Source organism: Drosophila nasuta, chromosome 2L (genome assembly GCF_023558535.2).
Source record: "Drosophila nasuta strain 15112-1781.00 chromosome 2L, ASM2355853v1, whole genome shotgun sequence".
Taxonomy (NCBI): domain Eukaryota; kingdom Metazoa; phylum Arthropoda; class Insecta; order Diptera; family Drosophilidae; genus Drosophila; species Drosophila nasuta.
In genome coordinates, this window is record NC_083455.1 from 6,060,883 (window position 1) to 6,084,476 (window position 23,594).

The 23,594-nt window shown below is 39.6% G+C and overlaps 1 protein-coding gene across 1 annotated transcript; it reads left to right on the plus strand.

Annotated features, from left to right (window-relative positions):
• Positions 1 to 1,361: 1,361 nt before the first annotated feature.
• Positions 1,362 to 23,173, plus strand: LOC132798421 (uncharacterized). Its single transcript, XM_060810276.1, has 5 exons — positions 1,362 to 1,934; positions 18,914 to 21,796; positions 21,853 to 21,990; positions 22,051 to 22,258; positions 22,327 to 23,173. The coding sequence occupies exons 1-5, from the start codon at positions 1,836 to 1,838 to the stop codon at positions 22,635 to 22,637; spliced, it is 3,639 nt and encodes a 1,212-aa protein (XP_060666259.1). The 5' UTR covers positions 1,362 to 1,835; the 3' UTR covers positions 22,638 to 23,173.
• The last annotated feature ends 421 nt before the right edge of the window (positions 23,174 to 23,594 follow it).

Below are 23,594 nucleotides of genomic sequence, written 5' to 3' on the forward strand. Positions count from 1 at the left end.
AGCCTTTGGTATATTTTTGTATTTTTTCAGTATATTAGTATATTTTTAGAATATGGTTTTATTAAAATGGGTATGGCGAATCTTACAGTCAAGCACTTTCGACTGCAGCTTTCTTACTTGATTAATTGGACACATTATAAATTATTTTTTAAAAAACCTTCTAGGTATAATTCTTGAAGAGAATTCAATAAATATATGATGTAATGCATAATTATGGAATTAGAGCGCATTACTGAAAGTGAGTGGCGACGTTAGAGGTAATAATAATAATAATTGAGAGAGAGGTTTCAGTCTATAGTGCATTTGAAGATCAGAAATGTAAAGTGCAGCTTGAATTCCCACCAATCTTTACACGCTAATAACAAACATTAATTATTCGTGGCCAGTTGATCAAGTCATGCTGTGTTATCTCATACAATGCACAGCAAACCCAAACTATCAACTGATCCAAATGGCATTCAAAAGTGATGTAAGTGCGTAATATGTTGATCAGTAGAGCGGACGAGATGTGATCACAGCGGGATCAAAGCTACTACTCACAGATCAGCGTGAATAATGTGTATTTGGTAGATCACAAGAGTGGGCCACATTAATCATCTACTTCCACATAATTATCGAGAAAAAATGAATCACTTTAAACGAAGCAGACAAATTGTGTTTGGTATTAAGACTTAAACGACACATCGCTGCGTGCCACGGAATGCAGCTTAAATAGCTTCGCTCGTGTTGTTATTGTTTTCGGTTGGAACAACCACATTTTTTGGCCCACGTATGTAAGCGATAATAATGCATTTCTCCGTCAGTCAGTCAGCTATTAAGAGTTATTCATAATTATTGTTTTGTCTCGATGCAATACGATACACCTTCAATTTATACAACGTTCTTATCGGGGCATTTCCGAGTACGAGAGCTTGAGGAAATTACGTGATCAGCGCGTCAAATCGAAATCTCTGCAGATGCAGGCATCATAATTTGATAGCCATTTCTGGTTTGATACTAGAAGAAGACCTCAGACATTATGAAAAGAGTTGAACAAGAAATGCATTTGAAAAACTAAAGTTAGAGCATGGTATTTCCTCATGTTGCTAGTCCAATACTTTCTCTTTCCATCCAAATTATGCGCTCTTTGCTTTCTCTTCGCTGTCAGCGAACGCTCTCAGCGCTCAGCGCTCAGTTCAGTTGTTGCTAGGTCGCTGCTGATGCTTCTGCGATGGTTGCAGATGTTGCTAGCAACATGTTGCCGGCTCATCGCAAGCGATGTCGCTTCGCGTATTTGTTTCTTTGCTTTTTGGCATCACCGCCGCATGGCTTGGCTTAAATTGTTACCAAACGCTTAATGATCTTCAGTTAAGCATCGAACTTTTACCAGACAAGTCGTGTCTGCGGCTTCCACTTGCCACTTCAACTCGAGTCGAGTCCGCGAGGCAGCAACGCCAATAGCTACACTAACGGAATACTAAAAACAAATAACACACAACGAAAGCATACAACACAATAAAAAAGAAGAGAAAAAAAAACTGCATCATTTGCATAAAGCAAATAGAAAACGTTAAGTTCAAAACGCGCTGAGCAAAAGTTGATTTGAATTTCGATTTCAATTTTGAGTTCGCTTTTTTTGTTGTTTTATCGTCTTCGCATTTTTGACATTTCTCGCGCGCCAATTGGAAATTTTCCAAATTTTCATACTCTGCATCCTTATCGTGTCTTGTTTTAAATTGAATAATATACCAAAATAGTGCAACGATATTGAATCATACAATTGACATAACAATTGCAATTTGTTGCCGTCTCTGAAGAAACCCAGCCAAATAAATTGTCTGGCATTTGTGCGAATCATGCGACTTTTGTTGGCACTTTGGGGCACCTTGTGCCTGTGGGCAGTCTCCAGCGATGCTCAGGGATTTATACCACCCAATGGGGCAATACATAATGCGGTAAGTCTGGATTAATGCTTGTGATTTGACAAAGATTTATGTGAAAATTGTGCAACGAATTAAGTTATAAATGAAGACACTTAATTTAATGATGGAAATCATTTCGAAATTGATAAAACAAGTTGTGGTTAAATATCTACAAGTTCTTAAAGATTCCGTAAATTCACATTGTTTATACTGTTTTCTTTTACATTTCTTAAGCCAGCTTAGGCTTTTATTCATTATTGCAAAGGTTTACAAACTCGTTATATTTTTTATATTCAACCAACATCCTATTGAATTTAAAAATAGACCCACTTTGATACAAACCAAATCAGGTGTCCCAGTTAGTCATAGATAAAGCTCTCAGGCCAAATATGTGCCAAAGTTTCATAGAAAAAAATATTTATTACTCAATTTGCATTTCCATTGAACGTTTGTTATGCAAATATTTATTGTAGCTGTTGTTTTTATTTTGTGAATTTATTTTTTCACCTTTTTGGAAGTTAGGCCAACAAAATCAAAGTGACACAGATTTTTTTGGAGACTTACTTAAGATAAAGAAAGTTGCTGTTACTTAGGGAAAATCGATGCCAAAAAGTGCGTCCATTGAAATGGGTCTAAATATGATTATGCAATAGGCTCGAAATGGAAATAATATTAAATGAATTCCTATGGATTGAACACTTGCATAAGCCTCGCCTTTGGTCTCTGGTGGGGGTCTGCTTAAGCATTCAATTATTCAAAATATTTTCATATACATTTTCATATTAATTGTACAAATATGCAACTGAGCAGAGAGATGAGCGCCTCACACGCCTCAATGAACTTTCCCTTTTATTTATTTTGTTGTATTTTATTTTTTGGTGTTTAATGAAGATGCAAAGGAAGCGCCACGAAGCGAGCGGAGAGTAAAAGCCATAAAGTCATGACAACGTTTAAAGCCGCAACAGCAACAGCAACCAAAACAACAACTGAGACAGATAATAAACCTGTTCGCTTGGACTGGTCAAAAAAAAAAAAGAAAAAAAAAGATACAAAAAACTTTTATGCAACTCAGCTGCATTCTCAGCTCGATCTTTATCTGCTTATCTAAGATTTTGGGCAGATAATTTGTAATGCCTCATCAACAAATTGCTGGTCCAAGATAATTTATTGCCATTAGCTATTTGCTACTTATGAGAGTGCCAGAGCGAGTGTGATATGTGGTTGGATTATAGCCCAGTTTGCTGTTGTTGTTGGTATTGTTGTGTTTTGATTGTTGGTCAATGTGGCATCCGCTGTTATACTTAGTTTTCACTTTCATGGCCAGCAAACCACCAGACTTGGCAATAGCTCCCAATCATTTATGATTTCAAATATTATTTGTTGTTGGCTTTGTTGCCTTTGATTTGCGGATGAACTAATGTTTATAATTGGGATTTTTTGTGCTTTTGTTAAAGCAATAGGGGTGTTACGTAAACGCATTTTGAATTCAGCTCCAGGCCGTATTTTGTTATCGTTAGTAACAAAATAAAGATAAAGATATTAAGCAAAATATCAATAGACTTCCTCGAGCACGAGATTAATCCGTTGAAAGATTAAAACATCTCAATTAAAGTACAATAGCCAAAACAATACAAATATTGTTACAATTCCCATCAGTTGAAGAATGTTTTAATACATTTATGCAGTACTTTATGCTTTCATAATCTCGCTTATATCATGGCAAATGCAATGCCCAATTGCATTTTCAATTTGCTGTGCTAAGCAGCACTTCCTGGGCCAACACTAACATCAACACTATTGGCATGATTTCCATTAACTTGGCTCTGTGTCGGTGGCCAGTGGCCAATCAGGCGAGTCATCAGAGGCACAAGCGCACTTTCCCAATGAGATGGGATTAAATTGAAACTCGATTTAATTCTCATTCGATGCAACAACTAACACAGCAACAGCAGCCCAGTCAAAAGCTACGAAGTCGGTTCAAAGTGAAAAATAAATCACATTACCAACACTTTAAAGATTGAGTGTTGAAGAGAAGGGAGACCCTAATGGACTTTGAGTGTGATTAGCGCTCAATTACTTTATTTGTTTTTTCTGGCCCAGCAATGAGATCCAATTCGATGTGATTCAACTCAACACAAATCGATTCGATGCGATTTGTCAGGCGCCAGTTAACAAGCTTGAAGTGGAAAATTCGTGAGTTATTAATAAATAATTTGGATCCGAACTACGCTCGATTAACTGCTGGGCTGGGCAAGTGTCATCCTGATTGCAGTGAATTACAGTGAGAAGCTGCCAGTCGATCATTTATTTACTCCTGTTGCCAAACAACTTTCATTTTTAAACACAAATCCATTAACTGTTTGTTGTCACTTGAGTGGAACTCGAAAATATCTTTCAGATAAATATGCAACCCAAAAAATTTATAAAGATCTCTCGATTGACCCACTTTCCATGCTATGAAAACGAAACGAAACTCAACAGAAAATAAAAGCAATAACCTGCCAGAACGTCGAGCCCCGTTCCAAAGTCGCGCAAAAAATAAGCAGCAAAAATGAAAAGAAATTACAACTTGAAATTCATACAAAAGAAATGCGAGTTGGAGCGGACAATGAACAGGTTCAAGGGCTGTCGTACTCGCATTCGTACCATTCAGAAAAACGATACAAAAAGTATCTTCTCTCAGTTGCCAGTTGCTTGCGGCTAATTTATAATAAAGTGCCCGCTTATAATTGATCGAGTTCAATTTAAGTAAATTACTAAGCCCATTACGATACTTGGTTCTAGTGAAAACACAAATATTTACTTTTCAAGCTCTTAAGGAAAATGGCAAAAACAGCAACAATTCGAGATGTAGTAAAATAAAAACTACAATAAATGTTTTTATAATGTATATACTATAAATAGTATATAGCACAATTTAAAGGCTAAAGACACTTCTTATTAAAATCACGGCTTAGATGTGTTTTATGCTTTAATACATATCGAATAAGAGTACTTACAGTTTATTTCCATGTTATTTTTAATTAAAATAAATTATTCAAAATCTCGCCAAAAAATTCGTGAACTAGTTTAAAGCAAATTCCTTACATTTTTCTATACTTGGCAAACCAATTTCATAACCATTTCATGCATTTCATTTGAATCGAAAGTGAAAGCAAGCACACAAACTTTGAATATTTTTATCGCCGATGGAGGAGATATGCATTAAGATTTTAAATTTGAAATCGAAGCAGAAACAGAGCGAATGAAATTTAAAATTAAAAACCAAAGCTATGCTATGGCAAACAATTTGGCAGAAGGGCCGAGGAAGAGGGGGCGGGTGATAATGGCCAACCCAGAAACAGAAACATGGCTTACCAACTAACCAATTGGATGATGGGCAACAGATGTTGCTCAATTTGTTGCAATGTTGAACAGTTGTTTACACGACACAAAAAGGCAACTGCAAAACGCTACGTGAGGCAATATATACATAAGTATGTACATGCTGTATGCATCTATATGAAATTACTATAGTCTATACTCTCTTATACATACAAAACAATATAAGACTTAAAATTAAGAAATACAACAAAATCACATAAAAGAAACTTGAGACAGCTTCAACTTTGTCTTTGTCTTCGTCTTGGGACTTTAACTGTGACCAGTTCCTGTTCGCAGACAAAAGGAAGATGATGATGTGGCTGAAAATGCTTTCTTGTCTTTTTCTTGTTTACCAAAAAACCAAAAAGAAAAAAAAAATAAAACAAAAAAAAGTTCGCAATGGGCCGTAGTTGTTGTAATCGCAGGCCGTTGCCGTTGCTCAGTTCATGTTGCTGTTGCTGTTGTTGCTGCTATTGCCGCAGTCAACTTATGTCAATAGGCAGCAGACAGACGGCAGCAATCTGGTCTGACACGTTTTTCGTTTAAACTCTCTGAAAACTCATGAAGAAATTTGCAAAAAAAATGCCAAAAAAAGGAAACTCAACAGCTGCACAAAAGGTTAAGGACAATGGTCGTGGCAATGTGCTGCGTACAATGGATGCAATTTCGAAAATAATGAAAGAAATTAAATATTTGTTAATTGCACCAGTTGTAATAATAGGGCAGAGAGAAAACCACTTCAACATGAACTGGAATTAATTCAAGATAACTTCAAAAGTCAATTGACATCAATTCAGTCACTTATTGGTTCTTCATGTTCATTCTCTAAAATTGCTAATGATGTGAAGTTGTTTGATAACAATTCTCAAGTTCTCATTTTATGCACAAACAAATAAAAATGATTTCCTGCGCTTATTTCCCGAATATGCTCAATTATTAAGCCATTAACTTGTGCGCTTTTACGATGGAGTTACGCCTAAATTTTGCAGTCGAAAAACGAGCGATAAAAATTCACATGAACCGCTGCGAGAGAGGTGGATCGTTAATGCTTCTACTTGAGGCATCTTTCAGATAGTTGTATGTAGTTAAGCGATGCTGGGAAAAGAAAGTAAAAGGGCCTGCGACATAACTCATCGCTGCTTATTGACAGGCGACTCATTTTTCTGTTTTTTTTTTTTTTTTTTTTTGATATTTTCAGTTTTGAACAAATTGTTGTTGTTACGCTGGGTTGGGTCATTAATAGCTAGTTGGGGACTTGCAACAAAATGAGTTTTGTTTGCGTTTTTAGCCCATGTCTTTTGGTTTTTTTTTGCAAAGAGGGGACTGATGAATGCCGCAATTAGTGCTGCAATGCGCTGTAAATATATCAGGGAACAATTTTCACCCACCGCCGTGGAGATTTGCCAAGCGCAGCAAGTGTCAACTTCCGCATTACTCATACGCCACGTAAAACTGGTTTTGCAATTGCAAATGCAGTTGCCGTTGAAGACGAAGTAGTTGTTGCTGTTGTTGCTGTTGCTGCAGCATCTTCTCGCCATAACTCAACACAAATATGGCCAAAAGTCAAACGATCCTCGTCGCCGGTCACGTAAGCGACCAAGTCCGACCAAGCCCAGAGACCCAGACGAAGCGCCTCCTGCGCTGCAACTTCCAGCTTGCAACATTGCAACGGGCAAGTTGCAAGCAGCAACTTGCAACTGGGCAACTGGTTAGCTGCGGCTGTTGCACTTTCGTTTTTGTTGTTTCTTGTTGGCTGGGTGAAAAGTTTACAGCGCGAAAATGAAGAAGCGTTTGTTGTTGCTGCTGCTGCTGCTGCTCGCTGCCGCTGCGAGAGAGTTCCAAAACAAGATTTTAGCTATGCCGCCTCAAAGATCTGGCTGGGTTGGTTGGCCGCCTGCCTGCCTGTTTGTCTGTTTGTCTGACTGGAAGATGTTGCAAGCCAAACACGAGTTGCATAATTTGTTTTTCTTCAAATGCTGTTGTTGATGTTGCTGTTGTTGTTGCCAACAAGTCGTGGTGGGAGTCAAAGTTTTGTTTTTTTTGTGGCCATTGATTTGCACTTTAATACTGTTTTCGAACGAAAAAATGCACTTTGCAATTATTTAATGACATTTTTGTGGTCGAAAAGGTGGAAAAGAAAATTGGCGAAAATGAAAACAACATAACAATAAAAATGGTTTTGAGCTGGTGAATTATGCAAAACACAATTGAGGCAATTGAACAGGGGGATAAGGTTAAGCAATTGTGGAGCGATCAAAGAACTATCGACGAGGCAAAAGCAAATGAAATTTTATTAAAAGTTTACGTGAACGATTTTCACCATGAAATCGAAAGCAAAACGCAATTTGCTCATATGATACGATGCGATGCGATGCGAGTGTGTTGCATGCTTAACTGATGCACTCAAATGCGCAGCAGATGCCGCAAAACAAAACAAATTAAAACGTGTATTTGCAAACTGGCAAATGCAACTGAAGAAGAACTGTAGACTGCAGGCGAAGGGAGGGGTTGGGAATGGAATATGGAATAGTTGTTGCTCTTTGCTCAGCGAAGCTTGCGAAAAGTGTTTTTGTTTTCTGGCTTTTCGTGGCAGCTTCAGCAGAAACAGAAAAATTGAAAGTGGCAGCCAGGCATTGAGTCTGCCACAGAGCTGCTGCTGCTGCTGCCACTGCTGCTATTCGTATCTGGAGCTGGCCATTATGCGCTATGGATGCCACACTCGCCCAACCGCACTCTAGTGTGAAGTGGGTTACAGTCGACAGTCGTTGGCAGTTGCTTTGTCAGTTTGCTTTGGGGGAGGTGTCTCGGATCTCGACAGGCGCTAAGTACCAGCAACATTTGCGAGTGCTTTGACTTTCCCATTGGTGGGCGTTAAACTCGGCTTAGCCGTGAATTGTGCGTCCAAGAAATGCTTTCAAGAGTCACAATTTAAACAGAATTGCATCAGAGTTGAGCAAATATGATAATGCGATGATGGCAGTTGAGTTACTCGTAAAGTAGACAGCTCCGACTGCATAATTGTAACTTGCCAACTAAGCGGGTTTTCTTTTAAATGATGCAATGCAAAATGTTGGACTAAAGAAAGGATTTCTAATTCAGTTGCTAGCGAATTAAATTTAATTAGTGTCTGAGGCACGCGAAAGAATGCTCTGCTGTATAAACTTTTCTCTCAGTAAGTTACTAGGCCAAGTGAGTCTGGCAACATAAATATTTTCTACTTTATTAAAGTTGTAATAAAGCATTATTAGCCCAAAGAGCAGCTGAAATGAAAGACAAACATTTAGCGTGCAACTTGCTGCTTGCTGCCTGCTGCTTGTGGCACTCAGAAAGTTCTCACGCTCGGCAACTTTCTCATCAAACATATGCTGCAGTCACGTGATAAACATTCTGTCAATTTGCCAACTGCACTGCGGTCTGTCATATCAGTGGACAACAAAGTAAGCCAGGTTATTAACCGCTAAACAATGGTCAGACAGTCTCCCGTTAGTTTAGCTAGACGATGACATCGTCTTGTTCAGGTAATTGCTAAAAATTGTCACGAACTAAACATGCGAAAGTTTACTGACTCTGCTTAGGCTTGTGCATAGCAACGAGTGTGGACCTCGGTCTCCAGACACCACGGACCTCAGACCTCAGACCCCAGAGAGCTCTTCAGAGTAATTTGCATGTCGGGACAGCGCTTAATATCGTTTCTCGGAAAAGCGAGCGAGTGAGCAAGCGAAGCAAGTGCAATGTTTGCGTGACCAAAAACTGGGCACGAGTTCAGCTTAAGTATTTGGAAAATCAGCAGCCGCATTAAGCTTGTCTCATCACTGGTTAAAATAATTAAATGCAAAAGAACGACTCTCAGCTTTCAGTTGCACACTGTTAACCTATAAATTATGCATTCCAACTGAATATTATTGTATATAAAAATGTAACACACAACAAGAGTTTCCATTTCATTGCGAACAATGGCAGTCCAATTGACACAGAGCCGCAGACTGAAAAGTGTTGAGTGGAGTTTTTCAGTTTTTCAGTTTTCCAGCTGGTTTGGAAATGCAATCGCATGTTGAAGCGACTTCGAGCTAATGCTAATGTGTAATTAATGCATTAAAATGAAAATTACTAGAAAGATCTTAAGCGTAAAGCTGCAATTTGCGGCTGCGGATTCACTGCGTCTTTGGAATGTTGGAGAAAAAGTTAAAAAAATGCATTCGCTGCGAGTATTTATATTTTTATACCCGCTGCCCAAATATTTCAAATGTAGTACTTTATCGATATACCAAATACTATATTATTTGGTATATTAATAAAAAAAAATCCCTCTTTGTTTTGCGAGTATCTCACTGTTGAGCATACTCAACTGTAGTTTTCTTACTTGTTTTGCTTACTTTAGTTGTTTTTAAGCGCCTTTTGCACATTTGAAGAAGGTGAACAGCTCTCGAGTTCTACACAAAATGATGATGATGAGGGAAAACCCTAATAACTCCTAATTAATGCAGATCTTTGGCGATCTTGACGAGCCTTGCAGCGACTTCAAGGTGTACTCAAGTCAATCCCACGACAAATCTTAGTCGTATAATAGACTACTTAATTTTAATACCGAAAAGCAAAAGCGTTGCCGAAGGTCAAGACTTGCAACTCATCTGTACAAATAGCGTTAGTTTAGACACAAGTACGTTGGCTTATTTCTGACCCATTTTCAATGGCTGTGACTGTGACTGTGGCGTCAATTGCAATTGAACGCCTCAATTGAAGTGACAGCCCATGAAAACGAGTAGACAAACAATCAAAAATTGAATAGTTTTCGGTTCGAAAATTGTATTTATTTTGTGCTTTTGTGGTCGCAGAAAAATTGCACAAAAAATGTCGAAAGAGGCGTAAGAAACGAAACAAAAGATTCCAAAATTTTTGTTGCTTATTTTTGATGAGCGTGGAAAGGTTGTCAGACGCTGTTGAGTCGTGTTGGGCGTGGAACTGTCAATGAAATAGTGCGACTACAACTGCGAAACTAGTTAAAGTTATGAAATCCCAGTTGCCCAGCAGGTTGCCAGATCATGCAAATCCGTAGAGAGTGGAGTGGAGTGGAGTTGGAGTTGGGCAAGGCTGAGCAATTATTGAACGATTCTGTTGGCTCACTTTGAACTCGTGATACTCAACGCTACTGTCCAGCAACAATTCGCTACAGAAGATGCAAAGAAACGAAGATATAAGATAGAAGACACGCAAAGTCAAATTTATTGAATTGGAAAGTAAAATTGCAGTTAATTTTGTTATAACTATTTAAATTTATTTCTGCAAATGTGCAGCCAACACGCAAATTTGCGTTTAATAATTATGTGTATTTTGCTGAAAATACAACAAAACATTATAATTATTTATTATTTGACTTATGCTGAGTTGTAAATTGAAAGTGTGTTTGGCGAATTAAGTTGTTGCCTTGACAGTCTGATGAAGCGTTTGATTTGATCATATGGCAATAACAATAAATTTTAGAAGATGCGGAAACTGGCGAAAGGAATTTATTCACAACTGGTTTCGGAATATCGAAAAACTTGCGATTTCTTCTTAATGATTAACTACGAATATTTGGCATATTTCTTGAGACCACCCTCACGAACTTTCTATTAACTTTCTGCTATTACCCTTTTGAACTCTGCTCTCTTTTTTTATTTTGTTTGCTGCTCTTTGCATGGTCTTTACTTCATGGCTTTTTCGCTAATTAATTTCTTCAACTTTGCGTCAGATCTCGCTGTGGTCAAAGCAACCAACACAACAAAAAATAAAGCAAAACACATCTTAGAGAAGAAAACAAAAGTTCAAGAGGAAAAACTTCAATGCAATTAGCCATATGAACATTTAAATTAACTGGCACATAAACCTCGATACTCACATGCAGCTCAAAGACTGACCAAAAACTGGGTTTATTTAAATTACAATTACGGTCGGTGGAGGAGGAGGAGGAGGAGGAGGAGGAGGAGGAGGGGCAGGCAGAGACGCTAATGATATAATAAATCTTCGTAACTCGTTAAGAGTGTCAGACTCTGTCAAATTAGGCATGGCATATGAGAGTAGGTAGCACTATGTGTGTAGTAGCTGCCACCAAATACCCGCTGCTGCTGCAACCCGCATAATTTTCCCCCTTTCTGAGGTGAAGGAGGAGGAGGAGGAGGAGGAGGAGGCGTGAGCGTGGGCGATTGCGTTGTATTTGCTCCCAACATGGCCATCGGCATTTTGTCCCAATTTCAAAGTAATTTGCATGCATTACATTCAATTAGTTTAGGCGAAGGCAACGCAACGAAATTTGCATGCCGCATCGGTTTGAAGTGCTAACGCTGACGATTGCGTTAATTGTATCTGCAACTTGTTTTGTGCCACAGGCGCTCTTGCATAAGCTAGCCAGCAGTTGTTGCACATGCGCCACGAATCGGCTTCGCATCTCGAAGATGCAAAGCATTCGCAATTAACCAACTGCTGCAGTTGCTGCCACAACTAACTAACTAAGTTACATACAGATACACAAAGCTGCCTTGACAGCCGCCAATCCAGGTTAATCATCATTTCACACTATTTGTTTTGGGTTTGTTGCAGTTACCAAATAAAATTAACTGAAAATATCGAAAGAATATTTATATATAGAATTGTGATTGTAAATTTTTAAATGTTTTCGGTAAAGGTTTATTAATTTAATATATAAAGTGTTATAAATGTTATTGAGAAATATTTTGTAGCATGATTTATTCTAATTATAAAGTTGTGATTGCAAATTCGTTTTAAAATTTACTTAAATGTGTATGTAGCATGAATCGACTTATGTGATTTATATTTGCACAGCGTTTTATTATTATTGAGCAATTTATAAATGTAATTGCATATATGTAGATTTAAAATACAAATCAGAAAGTTACAGTCGAGTATGCTCGACTATTCCGTTTAAATACAAGCAAATCAGTGCAGAATTGTTTCTATATTATACTAAATAATACAATGTAACCTAAAATATACTGAAGGCCATATTTGGTATATTGATGTAGTACCACATTCAAAATATACCATACAGGTCAAAATATACCAGATAGTCAGCTAAGCCCGATTGCAGTAGCCATAATTAGCCCTACAGATGTATTATTTATTTATTATCCATCGCATCTCAGAGAAGGTTATATTGTTAATGTAAATTCTTATTGCACTAAAATGTGTAGCTGTCGTCAAATTCCGTCATTTGCATCTTTGTACTCAATTTATTTGTTAAACTTTTATATTTTCATTTCAACTTGAACATTTACTAAATTCTTTTCATTTTGAATTCTCAGTTAAGAACATAAACCAAAAAGTGATTTTTCACATTCATTTTGCATTCCATTTTATGCGTTTAGTCCGTAAATTGGCTGCAAAATGTTAGGCTCGAAAATGAAGCAACATTTTTCACTTGTTGTTGCTTACAATTTACAAATAAAAGAAGACAAATCGTGCTAATTTATAAACAGTTTTACGAGCATTTCGCTACACTTCGTCTCATTGCTAAAAGCGGGGCAGAGAGAGAGAGAGGGGAACGAAGCGATAATATCAGCAAAAGTTTGACCAAGTTTCTTTTTTATTCCAAAGCAATTGTTAAGTAACATTTGTGATTGTTGTTGCTTTAACTGGACTTATTGTTATTTGTTGTGCCTGCAATTGTTTCACTTGCTAGCGGCAATTCCATGTTGTTGTTGTTGTTTTTGGGTGGCTTCTTTCGCTTTCATGTGACCGGTTGGGGCATGCGATTCGTCTCGTGCCTCACCTCGCGGCAACTGGACTCCAGTTGCTTGTTTGTAGATAGGTGTAGGTGTAGGTGTTTGCTAGCAGGCATTTGCTTTTTGCTTTTGGCCAGACAAAATTTCAGTTAATTACACAATTTTATGTAAATTTCTCTTTTGCTTGCCGCTGCCGCTGCCTTCGCTGTGGTTGTTGTTGTGGTTGTTGTGCATTCTTTTGTGCGGCCACGAATTAATTACTTATTTGCGTAGCAAGCAAAACTATTTTGTAGGCAATTAAAATGCCTTTAGTTTGGGGATCTCCTGGGTTCGCTTTGCTAACTGCAGTCATTTGTCGATAGCTCAGCCAAAACCAAAACTAAAAAACTGAAAAAGTGAAAGGCAATTGCCAAATCTTTAGATTGACCAACAACACCACAAAACACCTCAAAAAAAAAAAAAAACCAAAGCAGTCGTCAAATGTTTATTATGCACACTTTAAGAGCAGGCAGCGTCTGTCTCTCTATGTTGAGTGTGTTGACAGAAACTGAAGCTGTTTGTGGCCATTCTGAATGGATCACAATTTATTACTGACTGCAATCAAAGTGCCATTTAAATGATGTGGGCACGATTTCTGCGATCGAGTTTTATGATCATCGATAAGATGCGATTATTTCGACTTGTTAGTCAATGCAATTGCCAAACAATAGTCGCAACGTGAACAATGTTTTTCAAAGCAGCTTCAAGTCTGTAAATTTCGTAAGCACCTCGATTGAATTTATTGAAGAAATAATCAAAAGTTACACAAAACAGGCAGAAGATTAATTGCTTAATCTAGATATTTAATGTGAGCTGTGTTTTCAGTGTTTTCTGGGCCAATTAAATTCAATTTACAAGTCGCATTCAGAACTGTCCATCAAATCACCGAAAGATACAATCACAGTGCTCATTAATTATGCCCAAAAAAACAAGCTGTTCTAACTTTGACTCATGCATCTGCAGCATAGATGATTGCAACATACGTTGAGCCGTTGCAAACTACCAACTACAAGATTCCCCCGAAGATACAACCTTGAAACTCCACGAATGACCAAAAATGTAGGCGCCCTAGAAAAGAAGTTTGAAAAACAAACGAACAAACGAACAAACGTCAACAGCCGGTAGCAAAAATTGCAGATAAAAAAAGAGAAACATGCATAAACAAAAATGCAATCAACAAGAGATTGAGACGGGGGGGATTGGACAGGAAATACGAAAGGCAGCGGGAAACGGGGCCAGTCGAGTAGTCGAGTAGTTTCACAGATTGGTTGCCATTGGCCATTGACGTTACCAAAAACAGAAACACTCTAAGATGCAGACGTATCTCACAGATACTCGAATAGTCATGGCCATTGCGCAACCCGGTTAGCTTTGGGGATTTGAAGAATTTACGGCTACGGAGCACTTGGGTAACTCTTTAATTAACAAAAACGAGTAAAACAAGGTAAGCGCCAGTGGCGTTTGTCTGGCCAGGTTGTTTGCTTCTGATTTTGATCCATTATATTCTGATTAACATACACAACATAAATGCTCACTTAGTGTCTACAAATCACTTTCACTGCGAACGCCACGAAACACAAAACACGAAAGAAACAACGAACAACGAAAAGAAATTTTAAGATTTGAAGATTGAAGATTTCGCTTTCATTGGCTGCTTTTGGAGCTCATCTGGAGCTCGGGCAATCGGGCAAGCGTAACCGCGAAACCGAAACCGAAACTGAAACCGAAACTCGACTCAAATTTGTTGCTCTTTTGCTGATGTGTGATGCGATGCGATGTGATGTGAAATCAATTATGACTTATTAACAAATTAGTCAGATTGCCAGCGAGTCGTGTAACTGACAGATTTAACATCATGGCTGAACGCCCCGTCAAAAAAACTATAGAAAAAATTATTAGAAAAAGAAAAAATGTTTTTTTTTGCTGTGTGTGTGTGTGTTTGATAAATGCCGTAACCGGCTTTTACTGCTTCCTCGACATCAACTTCTTCTTCTTCTTCTTTGGGTTGTGCCTCATGTTCATGTTCCAATCTCATGTCCGATATAGACTCATTAGCATAATGCTCGTTTGATATGACAGCCCGAATATGCAACGCTTTCGTAATAAACTACAATTTGAGGAACATTGGATAGATTTGAAGGCGGGAATGTGGTCTTCCCCTTTATTTTGCCTCTTTTTTATGGACTGCAACACTTTTGGGTCTCGTGAAACTTTCTTTGTTGCCCGAAACATGCCATAATTTATGCTGCACAGTTATTTGTGGCTTATTAAGTAGACATTATTGAGTCAACTGATAAATGAACTGGCTCTATTCATCCGCATTTCCCAAAATGACCTTACCTAATATAGGCATTAAACACCTTGCTCTACGGTGTTGTGTAAGAATCAATATTTAATCGTTGAAGACATCGAGAAAGAGAGAAAATTATTTAATTTATTTTATACAATAGTAAACAATGTATTAGGCGCTACATTGATTGAAGGTTGTGTGGGAATAAATAAGAAATGAATTCTTTTATTTTATAAACTATCTATCGCAGTTCAACAATAAACGATAGAAAATTGTGTAAGAATAAGGAAAACAATAGAGAAAACAAAAAGAAAAAGATTGAGAAAATTATTTTGAATATGGTTTTGTCAGTTGTTTTAATTTCTAATCAGCTCTAGCTAGGGGGATCGAAAGATGTGTAAGAATAAAGTAAAAAGGCGTTTAATTATTTTATAAAAAAAAGTTAACTTCTTTTTCAACGCTTTATAACTCATCTTAGCAGCAGACAGTCAAGCGATTAATTTGTGTCGAACTGCCAATCATCAAAACCATTTTCACCAATCCAAACTCAATCAAAAGCCAATGATTAATTGATTGCTGCTTAAACATGGCCACCGTTTGGATATTTTCTTATGATCTGGTGCTCAATTCATGGAGAACGCCAACTCTCAAATTGTCGAAGCATTGACACCTTCAAACACAAGAGCAGCCCACGACAACAATGACAATAGCAACAACAATCGACTAATGGGTGTCGTGTTGGCATGTGACAACAACACAGAAGCCACACCTGACTATATGTGTATATATATTTATGGTTATGGGAGTCGTTAGCTGGGCGCATGCGTAGCTTTGAATGCCGGGGATTGGCATGAGAAGAAATGGAGAAAAAATTTAAAAAGAAATGAAAGTGTTTTGCATGCGAGAAAATACTGAGAGCAAGACGCTAAAGCGTGAAATTAACATGTCCGTAAGATTCCAGCCATGAAATATGACGCAAATTATGGAACCCTTTTGATGGAGTTCACTGACTGACTGACATGACTTACAGACAGTCCAGACTCGGTGTCCGGCTTGGCAGTGCCCATGTTTTTTGGGTACTTTGATTGATGATTGATTGATGTTTTCACCAGCTGAGTAATATGTCAGAAAAGACAAAAACAAATGGCAGGGAAACTTTGTTGTTTTGTTTTGTGCTTAAAAGAAAACCTCAATACACAAAAAAGAAATCTCTTGTGTTGAAAGAAGCTGACCTATTGGGATAGGTTAGATTCCAGATTCCAGATTTCAGAAGATGCAGTTCAAACAATTGGAAACCCCACCAACAACTTAAGCTCAAGCAGATTAAATGAAAGCCCAACAATCAAGAATCTCATGCAACACCTGTTTGGCTTCACAGGTAGCTGAGACAGGAGCTCAATCATTATGCTGCCGCTGGTTGTTGACTCTGGTTGCATAAGCGGCAGTCACAGTGGCAGCTTCGACGGCTTGCCGATGATGAGCTGCATCATTAGTGCCAACAACATAATTAACATGCGCAAAGAAAAGAGATGCCAAAGGAAGGGAGGGAGGAGGAGGCTGGGGTATGAATCGTTGAAAATCTTGCAGACGCATGGAAATGTCGCAAGTAAGTGCAAAAGCCATAAGATTTATGACCCTGGCAATTAAATTATGCATGCTGCTAAGCATTTTATAAGTCCGCACTTCTTGCCTATGAAAATTGCGTTGAATAATGGCTGTAAAATGATTTTCGTTTACCTTTTTTTTTTGTGTCGTCGAGACGCGCTTTGTTATCGCCGAATCATTTCAGACTTGATGCGATGCGTATACGATGCGTATGACAAGCAGTTTGAGCCAGAGATTGTATAAGCTCTTGTGGCACTGCGAACAGGGAACAGATCCCAGACGAATCGCAGCAATTGCAGCTGGAGATGTTAACTAACATGAAAACAAAGAAAAATTGTTGCATTGCAACAGCAAATTGAAAGGAAGTGCGAGTAAATAGCGCCAGTCCCTGGCTCTGTCAGTTGGCCAACCAATGTCTCAATCCATCATCTTTGCGCAGCATTTGACAGCTCTTTGAAGATCTCACATACAAACATTTACTCAACTGTATGACTTCACTAAAACCACGCTAGGATTGTTTGGCTTTTATTTGAATTTATTACAATAAGTGATGAGTTATCACAAATGAATACAAGTAAATATAAATTGTAATTGTTTATTCACGTTGGTTGTCATCGCTGAAAAGAAACTTGCTATAGATGAATTATAATACAATTCAAGTTGTTAGTTTACAATTTAAACCGAAATCAACCTTTATAGAGGAATTATAACAAATTTATTACGAGTAAAACAATTCATTACAATTTATGAAATAAATGCAGTTTGATTCCAACACAATAGTGTAAATTAATTTGCCTGAATGAATAATTTTATATTGTTTTAATGATTGCACATGCTCTTCGCTCGCAATAGCTGAGTCTAACAGTGATATATTAAGTCTTAACTGTTAATTTAACATTTCTGTTATGTATCTTAACATTTTGATCAATTCTTAATCTGTCACCATCAAAGTATTATAAATTTGCACACTTGTGCACCTCATTCATTCGGTTCTTCAAACTTAAACTCTTGGAATAATATAGCAGTTAGATTTAGATTGTTTATTGCATTATTCAGAGTTCACAAATCTCAGCGCATAGCTATTTAGAAGTTTCGAATCTGATATATAAACAATCTGTTCATTTAAGTTCATCCAAAGATTACAATTTTGTATTACTGATCTTTGAAACCAAATGAAATTTTAGTCAGTTTGAGGTGAAAAATTATTAGACATAACTAAAAAAAGTATTGACATTAACTTTATATGCAAAATGGTCTAATTAAGGAAGCCAATTTGACTACTGTAAAACAAATGTTCACATTTACAAAAATAGTGCACTTTACGCAACTACATAAATAAAATAAGATTAAATTGAGTGAAAATGTCAACTGCCGGTTGTAAGTTTGTATTGTCGATCAAATTGAGCGCATCTTCTGCTTGTACTTTTTACACCTTTCATTCCGCAATTAAGCATTTTGTTGTTTAATTGTTCGGGCAATTATAATTCGCAGATTGCGGAAATATAACAGCAGTATATATGATATAAGGATGTGGGTAATAAATCAGATCATTAACTTGCTGTGACGTGGTTAACTTACTCTCGATTCGTTAACCTGTTACAAGTGGCATTATTCAGAGCAAGTTTTATGACTTTGACTGGTTTTCAACCCACTTTTTTGTTATTGTAAATTAATAGACTTCAACTTGGCCCGCTGGCTCCAAAGGACCCCAAACAATATCTTGTTGTGGCCAGCTGAAATGGAGCAAACGAACTAGCTACAAAACTGGTTCAACTCTATTAATCCAAGTTGGGGCGTTGTGGGTTAGTCCACTTTTCGAGCATTCAATGGCAACGGCAAATTTGTGTGCCAGTTTTCAATTTCGCCGATAAATCTGGTTTGCTTTGCTGTCCAACTGAAAGGGGATTAATGTCAAGCGAGTGATGTAATAAAAAGTAGTGTTTATGAAATGATGCGAGTATTGTTGATTGATTGTTTCTTTTAACTCTTATGTCTTGCAGCCGTCTTTCCACAATGCGCATCGTCGTCAACTGAATTTACCGCAGTATAATCAGCAAAACTTTATCCAGGCTGGCGTTGAGTTGCCCATACCACCGCAACAACATCAGCAACATCAACAGCGCCAGCATCATGGACATCAGCAATCCCATCAGCCGCAGCATCATCATCAGCAGCAGCAGCAGCCACAGCAACATCGTTTTGCCCAATTCCCGCAACAACAGAAGCAGCAACAACAGCAGCAGCCGCAGCAGCAACCGCATAGCAATCAACAATTCCAGCGTTCGACTCAAAGTCAACTGCAAACAGCACCACAATATCCACAGCCCCAGCAACAGCAGCAGCCGCAGCAGCAGCAGCAACAGTTGCCTTCAACTGCCAGCAATCTCGACCTGCATCATCAGAACTTCTTGGACTTGCGCAACTTTGCTGGCTCCCAGCAGCTGCCGCCACGCCACAAACAATTTCCGGATGCACGTCTGCAATCTACCGCATTTCCAGCACCAGCTTACCAGCAACAACAGCAACAGCAGACACTGCAGCAGCAACAACAGCAGTTTGCTTTCCAGCAGCCACAGCAGTTTGGCCAGCAGACTACGCAGAAGCTGCCAAGTCAGTTGCCCGTGCCAACATTCCAGACTCTTTCGCAGCCACAACAGCAGCAGCAACAGCAACAGTTCAGCTACCAGCAACAGCCACAACAACAGCAACAACAGCCACTGAGTGTGCCACAACAGCAGCAGTATCAACTTACACCCCAGTTGGGCTTGCCATTGCCACAACTTTTCAACAACCTGCAGTCAACGCCGTTCCCCGTGCAGCCATCGCGTGAAACCTTCCAGCAGCAGCAACAGTTGCAGCAGCAGCAACAACCTCTGTTCTCTCAGCAGCAGCAACAACAGCATCAGTTCATCAATAATGCACCACAAGCACAGCAGGCTGATCAAGAGTACAAGCAAAAGATTATTCAGAAACACGAACAATTTGTGGCCAAGCAATATGAGAAATCCCAGCACAAGGTGCGCCAGCAACATGAGGAATTCCTGGCTAAGCAACATGCCATCAAGCAGCACGTGCTGCCCACCATCATCACTCAGCACAACAATTATCCACCCCAGCAACAGTATGTGCAACCACCACGCGGTCGTCCCGTTGCCCATCCCACGGAATACAATCAGTTCAACAGCGCACTGCAGCAATACTACAAGGAGCATCCCACAACAACGACAACTACAACAACCACCACTACCACTACGACAGAAGCCAGTACCACGCCCAAGAAGAACATCTACTCACAGGTGAAGTCTGAGCTGGGCAAATACAACAGTCCCAAGTTGGTGGGCAAGAAACCGGTTAAGACTATTGCTCGCGAGGATTTGCTAAAGCAGCTGAAGGCAGCTCTGTCCGAGACACCACAGCAGCCACTGACGGGCAACAAGACCTACGACGAGATGGATCTGGTGTTGCCCAATGGGCAGCGTGTGCAGGTCATTCGCACCACGGATCCCAACCTAGTGCAGGGACAACAGGCTTACTCTCAGGAACAGCTGCAGACGTTGCTGGCCCAGCAGGCTTTAGGCGCGGAGGGAAAGTTGAGTCTCAGTGATGTTGCGCCCACGAAGAGCAAGGATCTGGTGCTGCCAGGTGGTGGCAAGGTGCAAATACTGCGTTCCCCCGATCCACAGGAGTCGGATACTTTGCCAGCTGGCGGACTACCCGGCGGTGTTGATCTCTCCAGCTTGGCGGCTTTGTATGGAGGCGGCGCAGGTGACATTCAGGGAGTCAGCAATGGAGCCAACAGCATTGCCAGCTCGGCGGTGATTACCTCTGACTCGGATGATCCACCCACGCTCGAGGAACTGGCTAAGCGTGGCCTCATTCCCGATGGCTACGAGATCGAAGGACTCAGCTCTAAGACCACGCCCGCACCACCCACACTACCGCCCAAGAAGAAGGCCACATATGTGTATCTGGAGGAGCAAGCCGATGGCAGCTTCAAGATCCAGGGTGTCAAGGCCAATGGCGAGAAGGAAACAAAGCAAACTGGTGCCGAGGTGGAGAGCATCTTGGAGCGCATTCGCAGCGGAGAGATTAAGCTGCCGCCCTCTGTGTACCGTCTGACCTTGCCCAACGATGAGGTTGTCGAGATCAAGAGCGGAAAGATCATACAGACCACCACCACACGTGCCCCAGTCATCATTCCCAGCACCACTCCCAGTACCACAACCACAGCTAGATCCACCACCACAACAACCACAACGCCAGCGCCATTTGTTTCCCGTGGCACACCCAGCAATCATCGCCAGTATCATCCGTCGCGTCTCTCGAGCACCACCTCAACAACCACAACCACCACGAGCACCACTAGCACTCCGTATACTCCTCGCTTCCCCAGCTTGTACGAAAGCAGCAGCATCCCCAGCATTAGTGCCAGCTTGGTTCGTACCACGCCAGCGCCCATCTACAGCTCGTCGCCAATCACGCAATCGCCGCAGTACATTGCGGGCGCATCCACGCATCTGCCTGTGGTGACCGAGCGTCTGGCTGACATTACGCAAACCCCTGAGGTCTTGGCACAGACACCCGCTCAATATGCCGATGCTTTGGTGCAGGAAACGGAGAACACTGAGAAGGCAGCCTCGACTGTTGGTGCCTCAGTGCTGTCAAATCCCAGCGAGGATCTGTTGCAGATACTCAAGAGCAATGGACTGTTTGCCATGGCTAAGTATCTGCGTCAGAGCGGACTGGACAGCATACTCAACGAGACGGGTCCCTACACCATCTTTGTGCCTACGGACAAGGCGTTCAAGAATCTGCTTGTTCAACTTGGAGGTCCCGAACGTGCCGAGGAGAAGTTCCGTTCCAATCCACGACTGCTGAGTGGCGTAAGTTCAAATATATCATCAATCTTAATGCTTAACTCACTGTCTGCTCTTTGTAGCTGCTTTTGCATCATGTTATTCCCGGATCGTTTGAGATTGCTACGCTGCAGGACGAGATGACTGGCGTCTCCTTGGCTGGCACTCAGCTGCGCGTCAATCAGTACAATATGCATGATCAGGAGTGGAACGATGTCACTGTAAGTTTAACCTTACAAACTGACCATGTAATTTCCTTACTAACCCTCAAACTTTTCTAGCTCACCACCATTAATGGCGCGATGGTTGTGCTGAACAAGAAGGACATTAAGATACCACAAGGTGTTGCCCATGCTGTCGATCGTGTCATGTTCCCGCTGCCCGTTGGAGATCTGCTGCAGACGCTGCAATCGGATCGCGAAGGTCGCTTCTCCAACTTCTTGAAGATTCTCTACACCTCTGGTTTGTCTGAGAAACTGCAAAGCAAAGGTAATTTTGAGTACCACCTGCAAATAAATAAATCCTATCTAAATTGTTTATATTGTTTGCTACCTAAGGTGTCAAGACTTACACAGTGTTCGCTCCTGTTGACAAGAGCTTCAGCGAACTGGACTCGGACACGCTCGAGAAACTCTACACGGATAAGGAGGCCGCTGAACAGTTCGCCATGAAACACATTGTGCCTGGAGCTCTCTTCTCTGCCGGCATGCGTTTCTACCAGGTCAAGGATTCGTTGTTCACGGGCAAAACCGTTGTGTTGCAAAAGACTTCTGCTGGCAAAATCAAAGTGAATGATGCACAAATGGTCACCTCGAATATACCGGCAACCAACGGTGTGATTCACGCCCTGGATGGTGTCCTGGCGTGAAGCGATTAGCTTGGAGATTGGCCAATTTGTGGGCCTTGTTATTGCAAATTTTGTTTAGTCCATAAGTTTTTTGGTTTGCATTGACCAAGATGGGGGTATCTTTATAATTATCACAAAATCAAGCAAAAATTGTTAGTGAAATCTTGCCACTACGTGTAGAAATCGGAATCTTATAGTAGAGAATTGGTGCAAACATCAGCAAACACAGCAACAGCAACGACAACAATCAGAATATTTGGGTGCTTCCACAATGAGTTCTGTATTTTTTCTTTCGCTTACATAAACAAGTCATTACAAATAGAATTAGTTTAATTTAAGTGAAAGACTAAACAGAAGAGTGTAAAAAAGAAAAGAAAAACAATGTTCTGAGAACGAAGACAGCATTGCAAATGGAATAACTTTAAGAGTTTTATATCTAATTTATTATTCGGGCATAAAATCCAATTCGAAATTCTGTTAATTAAGAATTTTAGTTAAGTTGATTTGTTTTAAATAAATGTAGAATTAAATAAACTGTACAGTATAACCAACCCGTTTTATTATAATATATGTTATAGACAAATATTGAAATTTTTTGTTACATGCATATTTTCAAACATTTAAAGCAATTGCTAACAAGAGTTTAGAGCCCTCAACAATTGATTTCATTGGTTCGCGCATACGCTAAGTTTATACAGTTTTAAAGTAACTGTCCAAAGCTGGTTTGAGTAATTGCTATTGAATGGTTGGGGTCAAACTGTACTAAAAGATGTCTGCTTGACTACAGTTTGAAGTATATTGGAATTTCGAGTGAAATTCGTTTTAGAAAGGTGAACTCAATTTTATGAGATTATTATTATATTTATTAAATCCGGATTGATCGTTAAATATATAGCAAATATTTTAAAGCCAGCTGCTAAGTTGTATCGCGTATAACTAACAATATACAATAACTAAATCTCAAATAAATATGATGCA

Bases quoted from the DNA above. Each gene is read 5' to 3' on its own strand.
- LOC132798421 (XM_060810276.1), top strand. From the start codon at position 1,836: ATGCGACTTTTGTTGGCACTTTGGGGCACCTTGTGCCTGTGGGCAGTC. The intron at 1,935-18,913 runs GTAAGTCTGGAT...TATGTCTTGCAG, and splicing joins ATGGGGCAATACATAATGCG to CCGTCTTTCCACAATGCGCA. The intron at 21,797-21,852 runs GTAAGTTCAAAT...TGCTCTTTGTAG, and splicing joins ATCCACGACTGCTGAGTGGC to CTGCTTTTGCATCATGTTAT.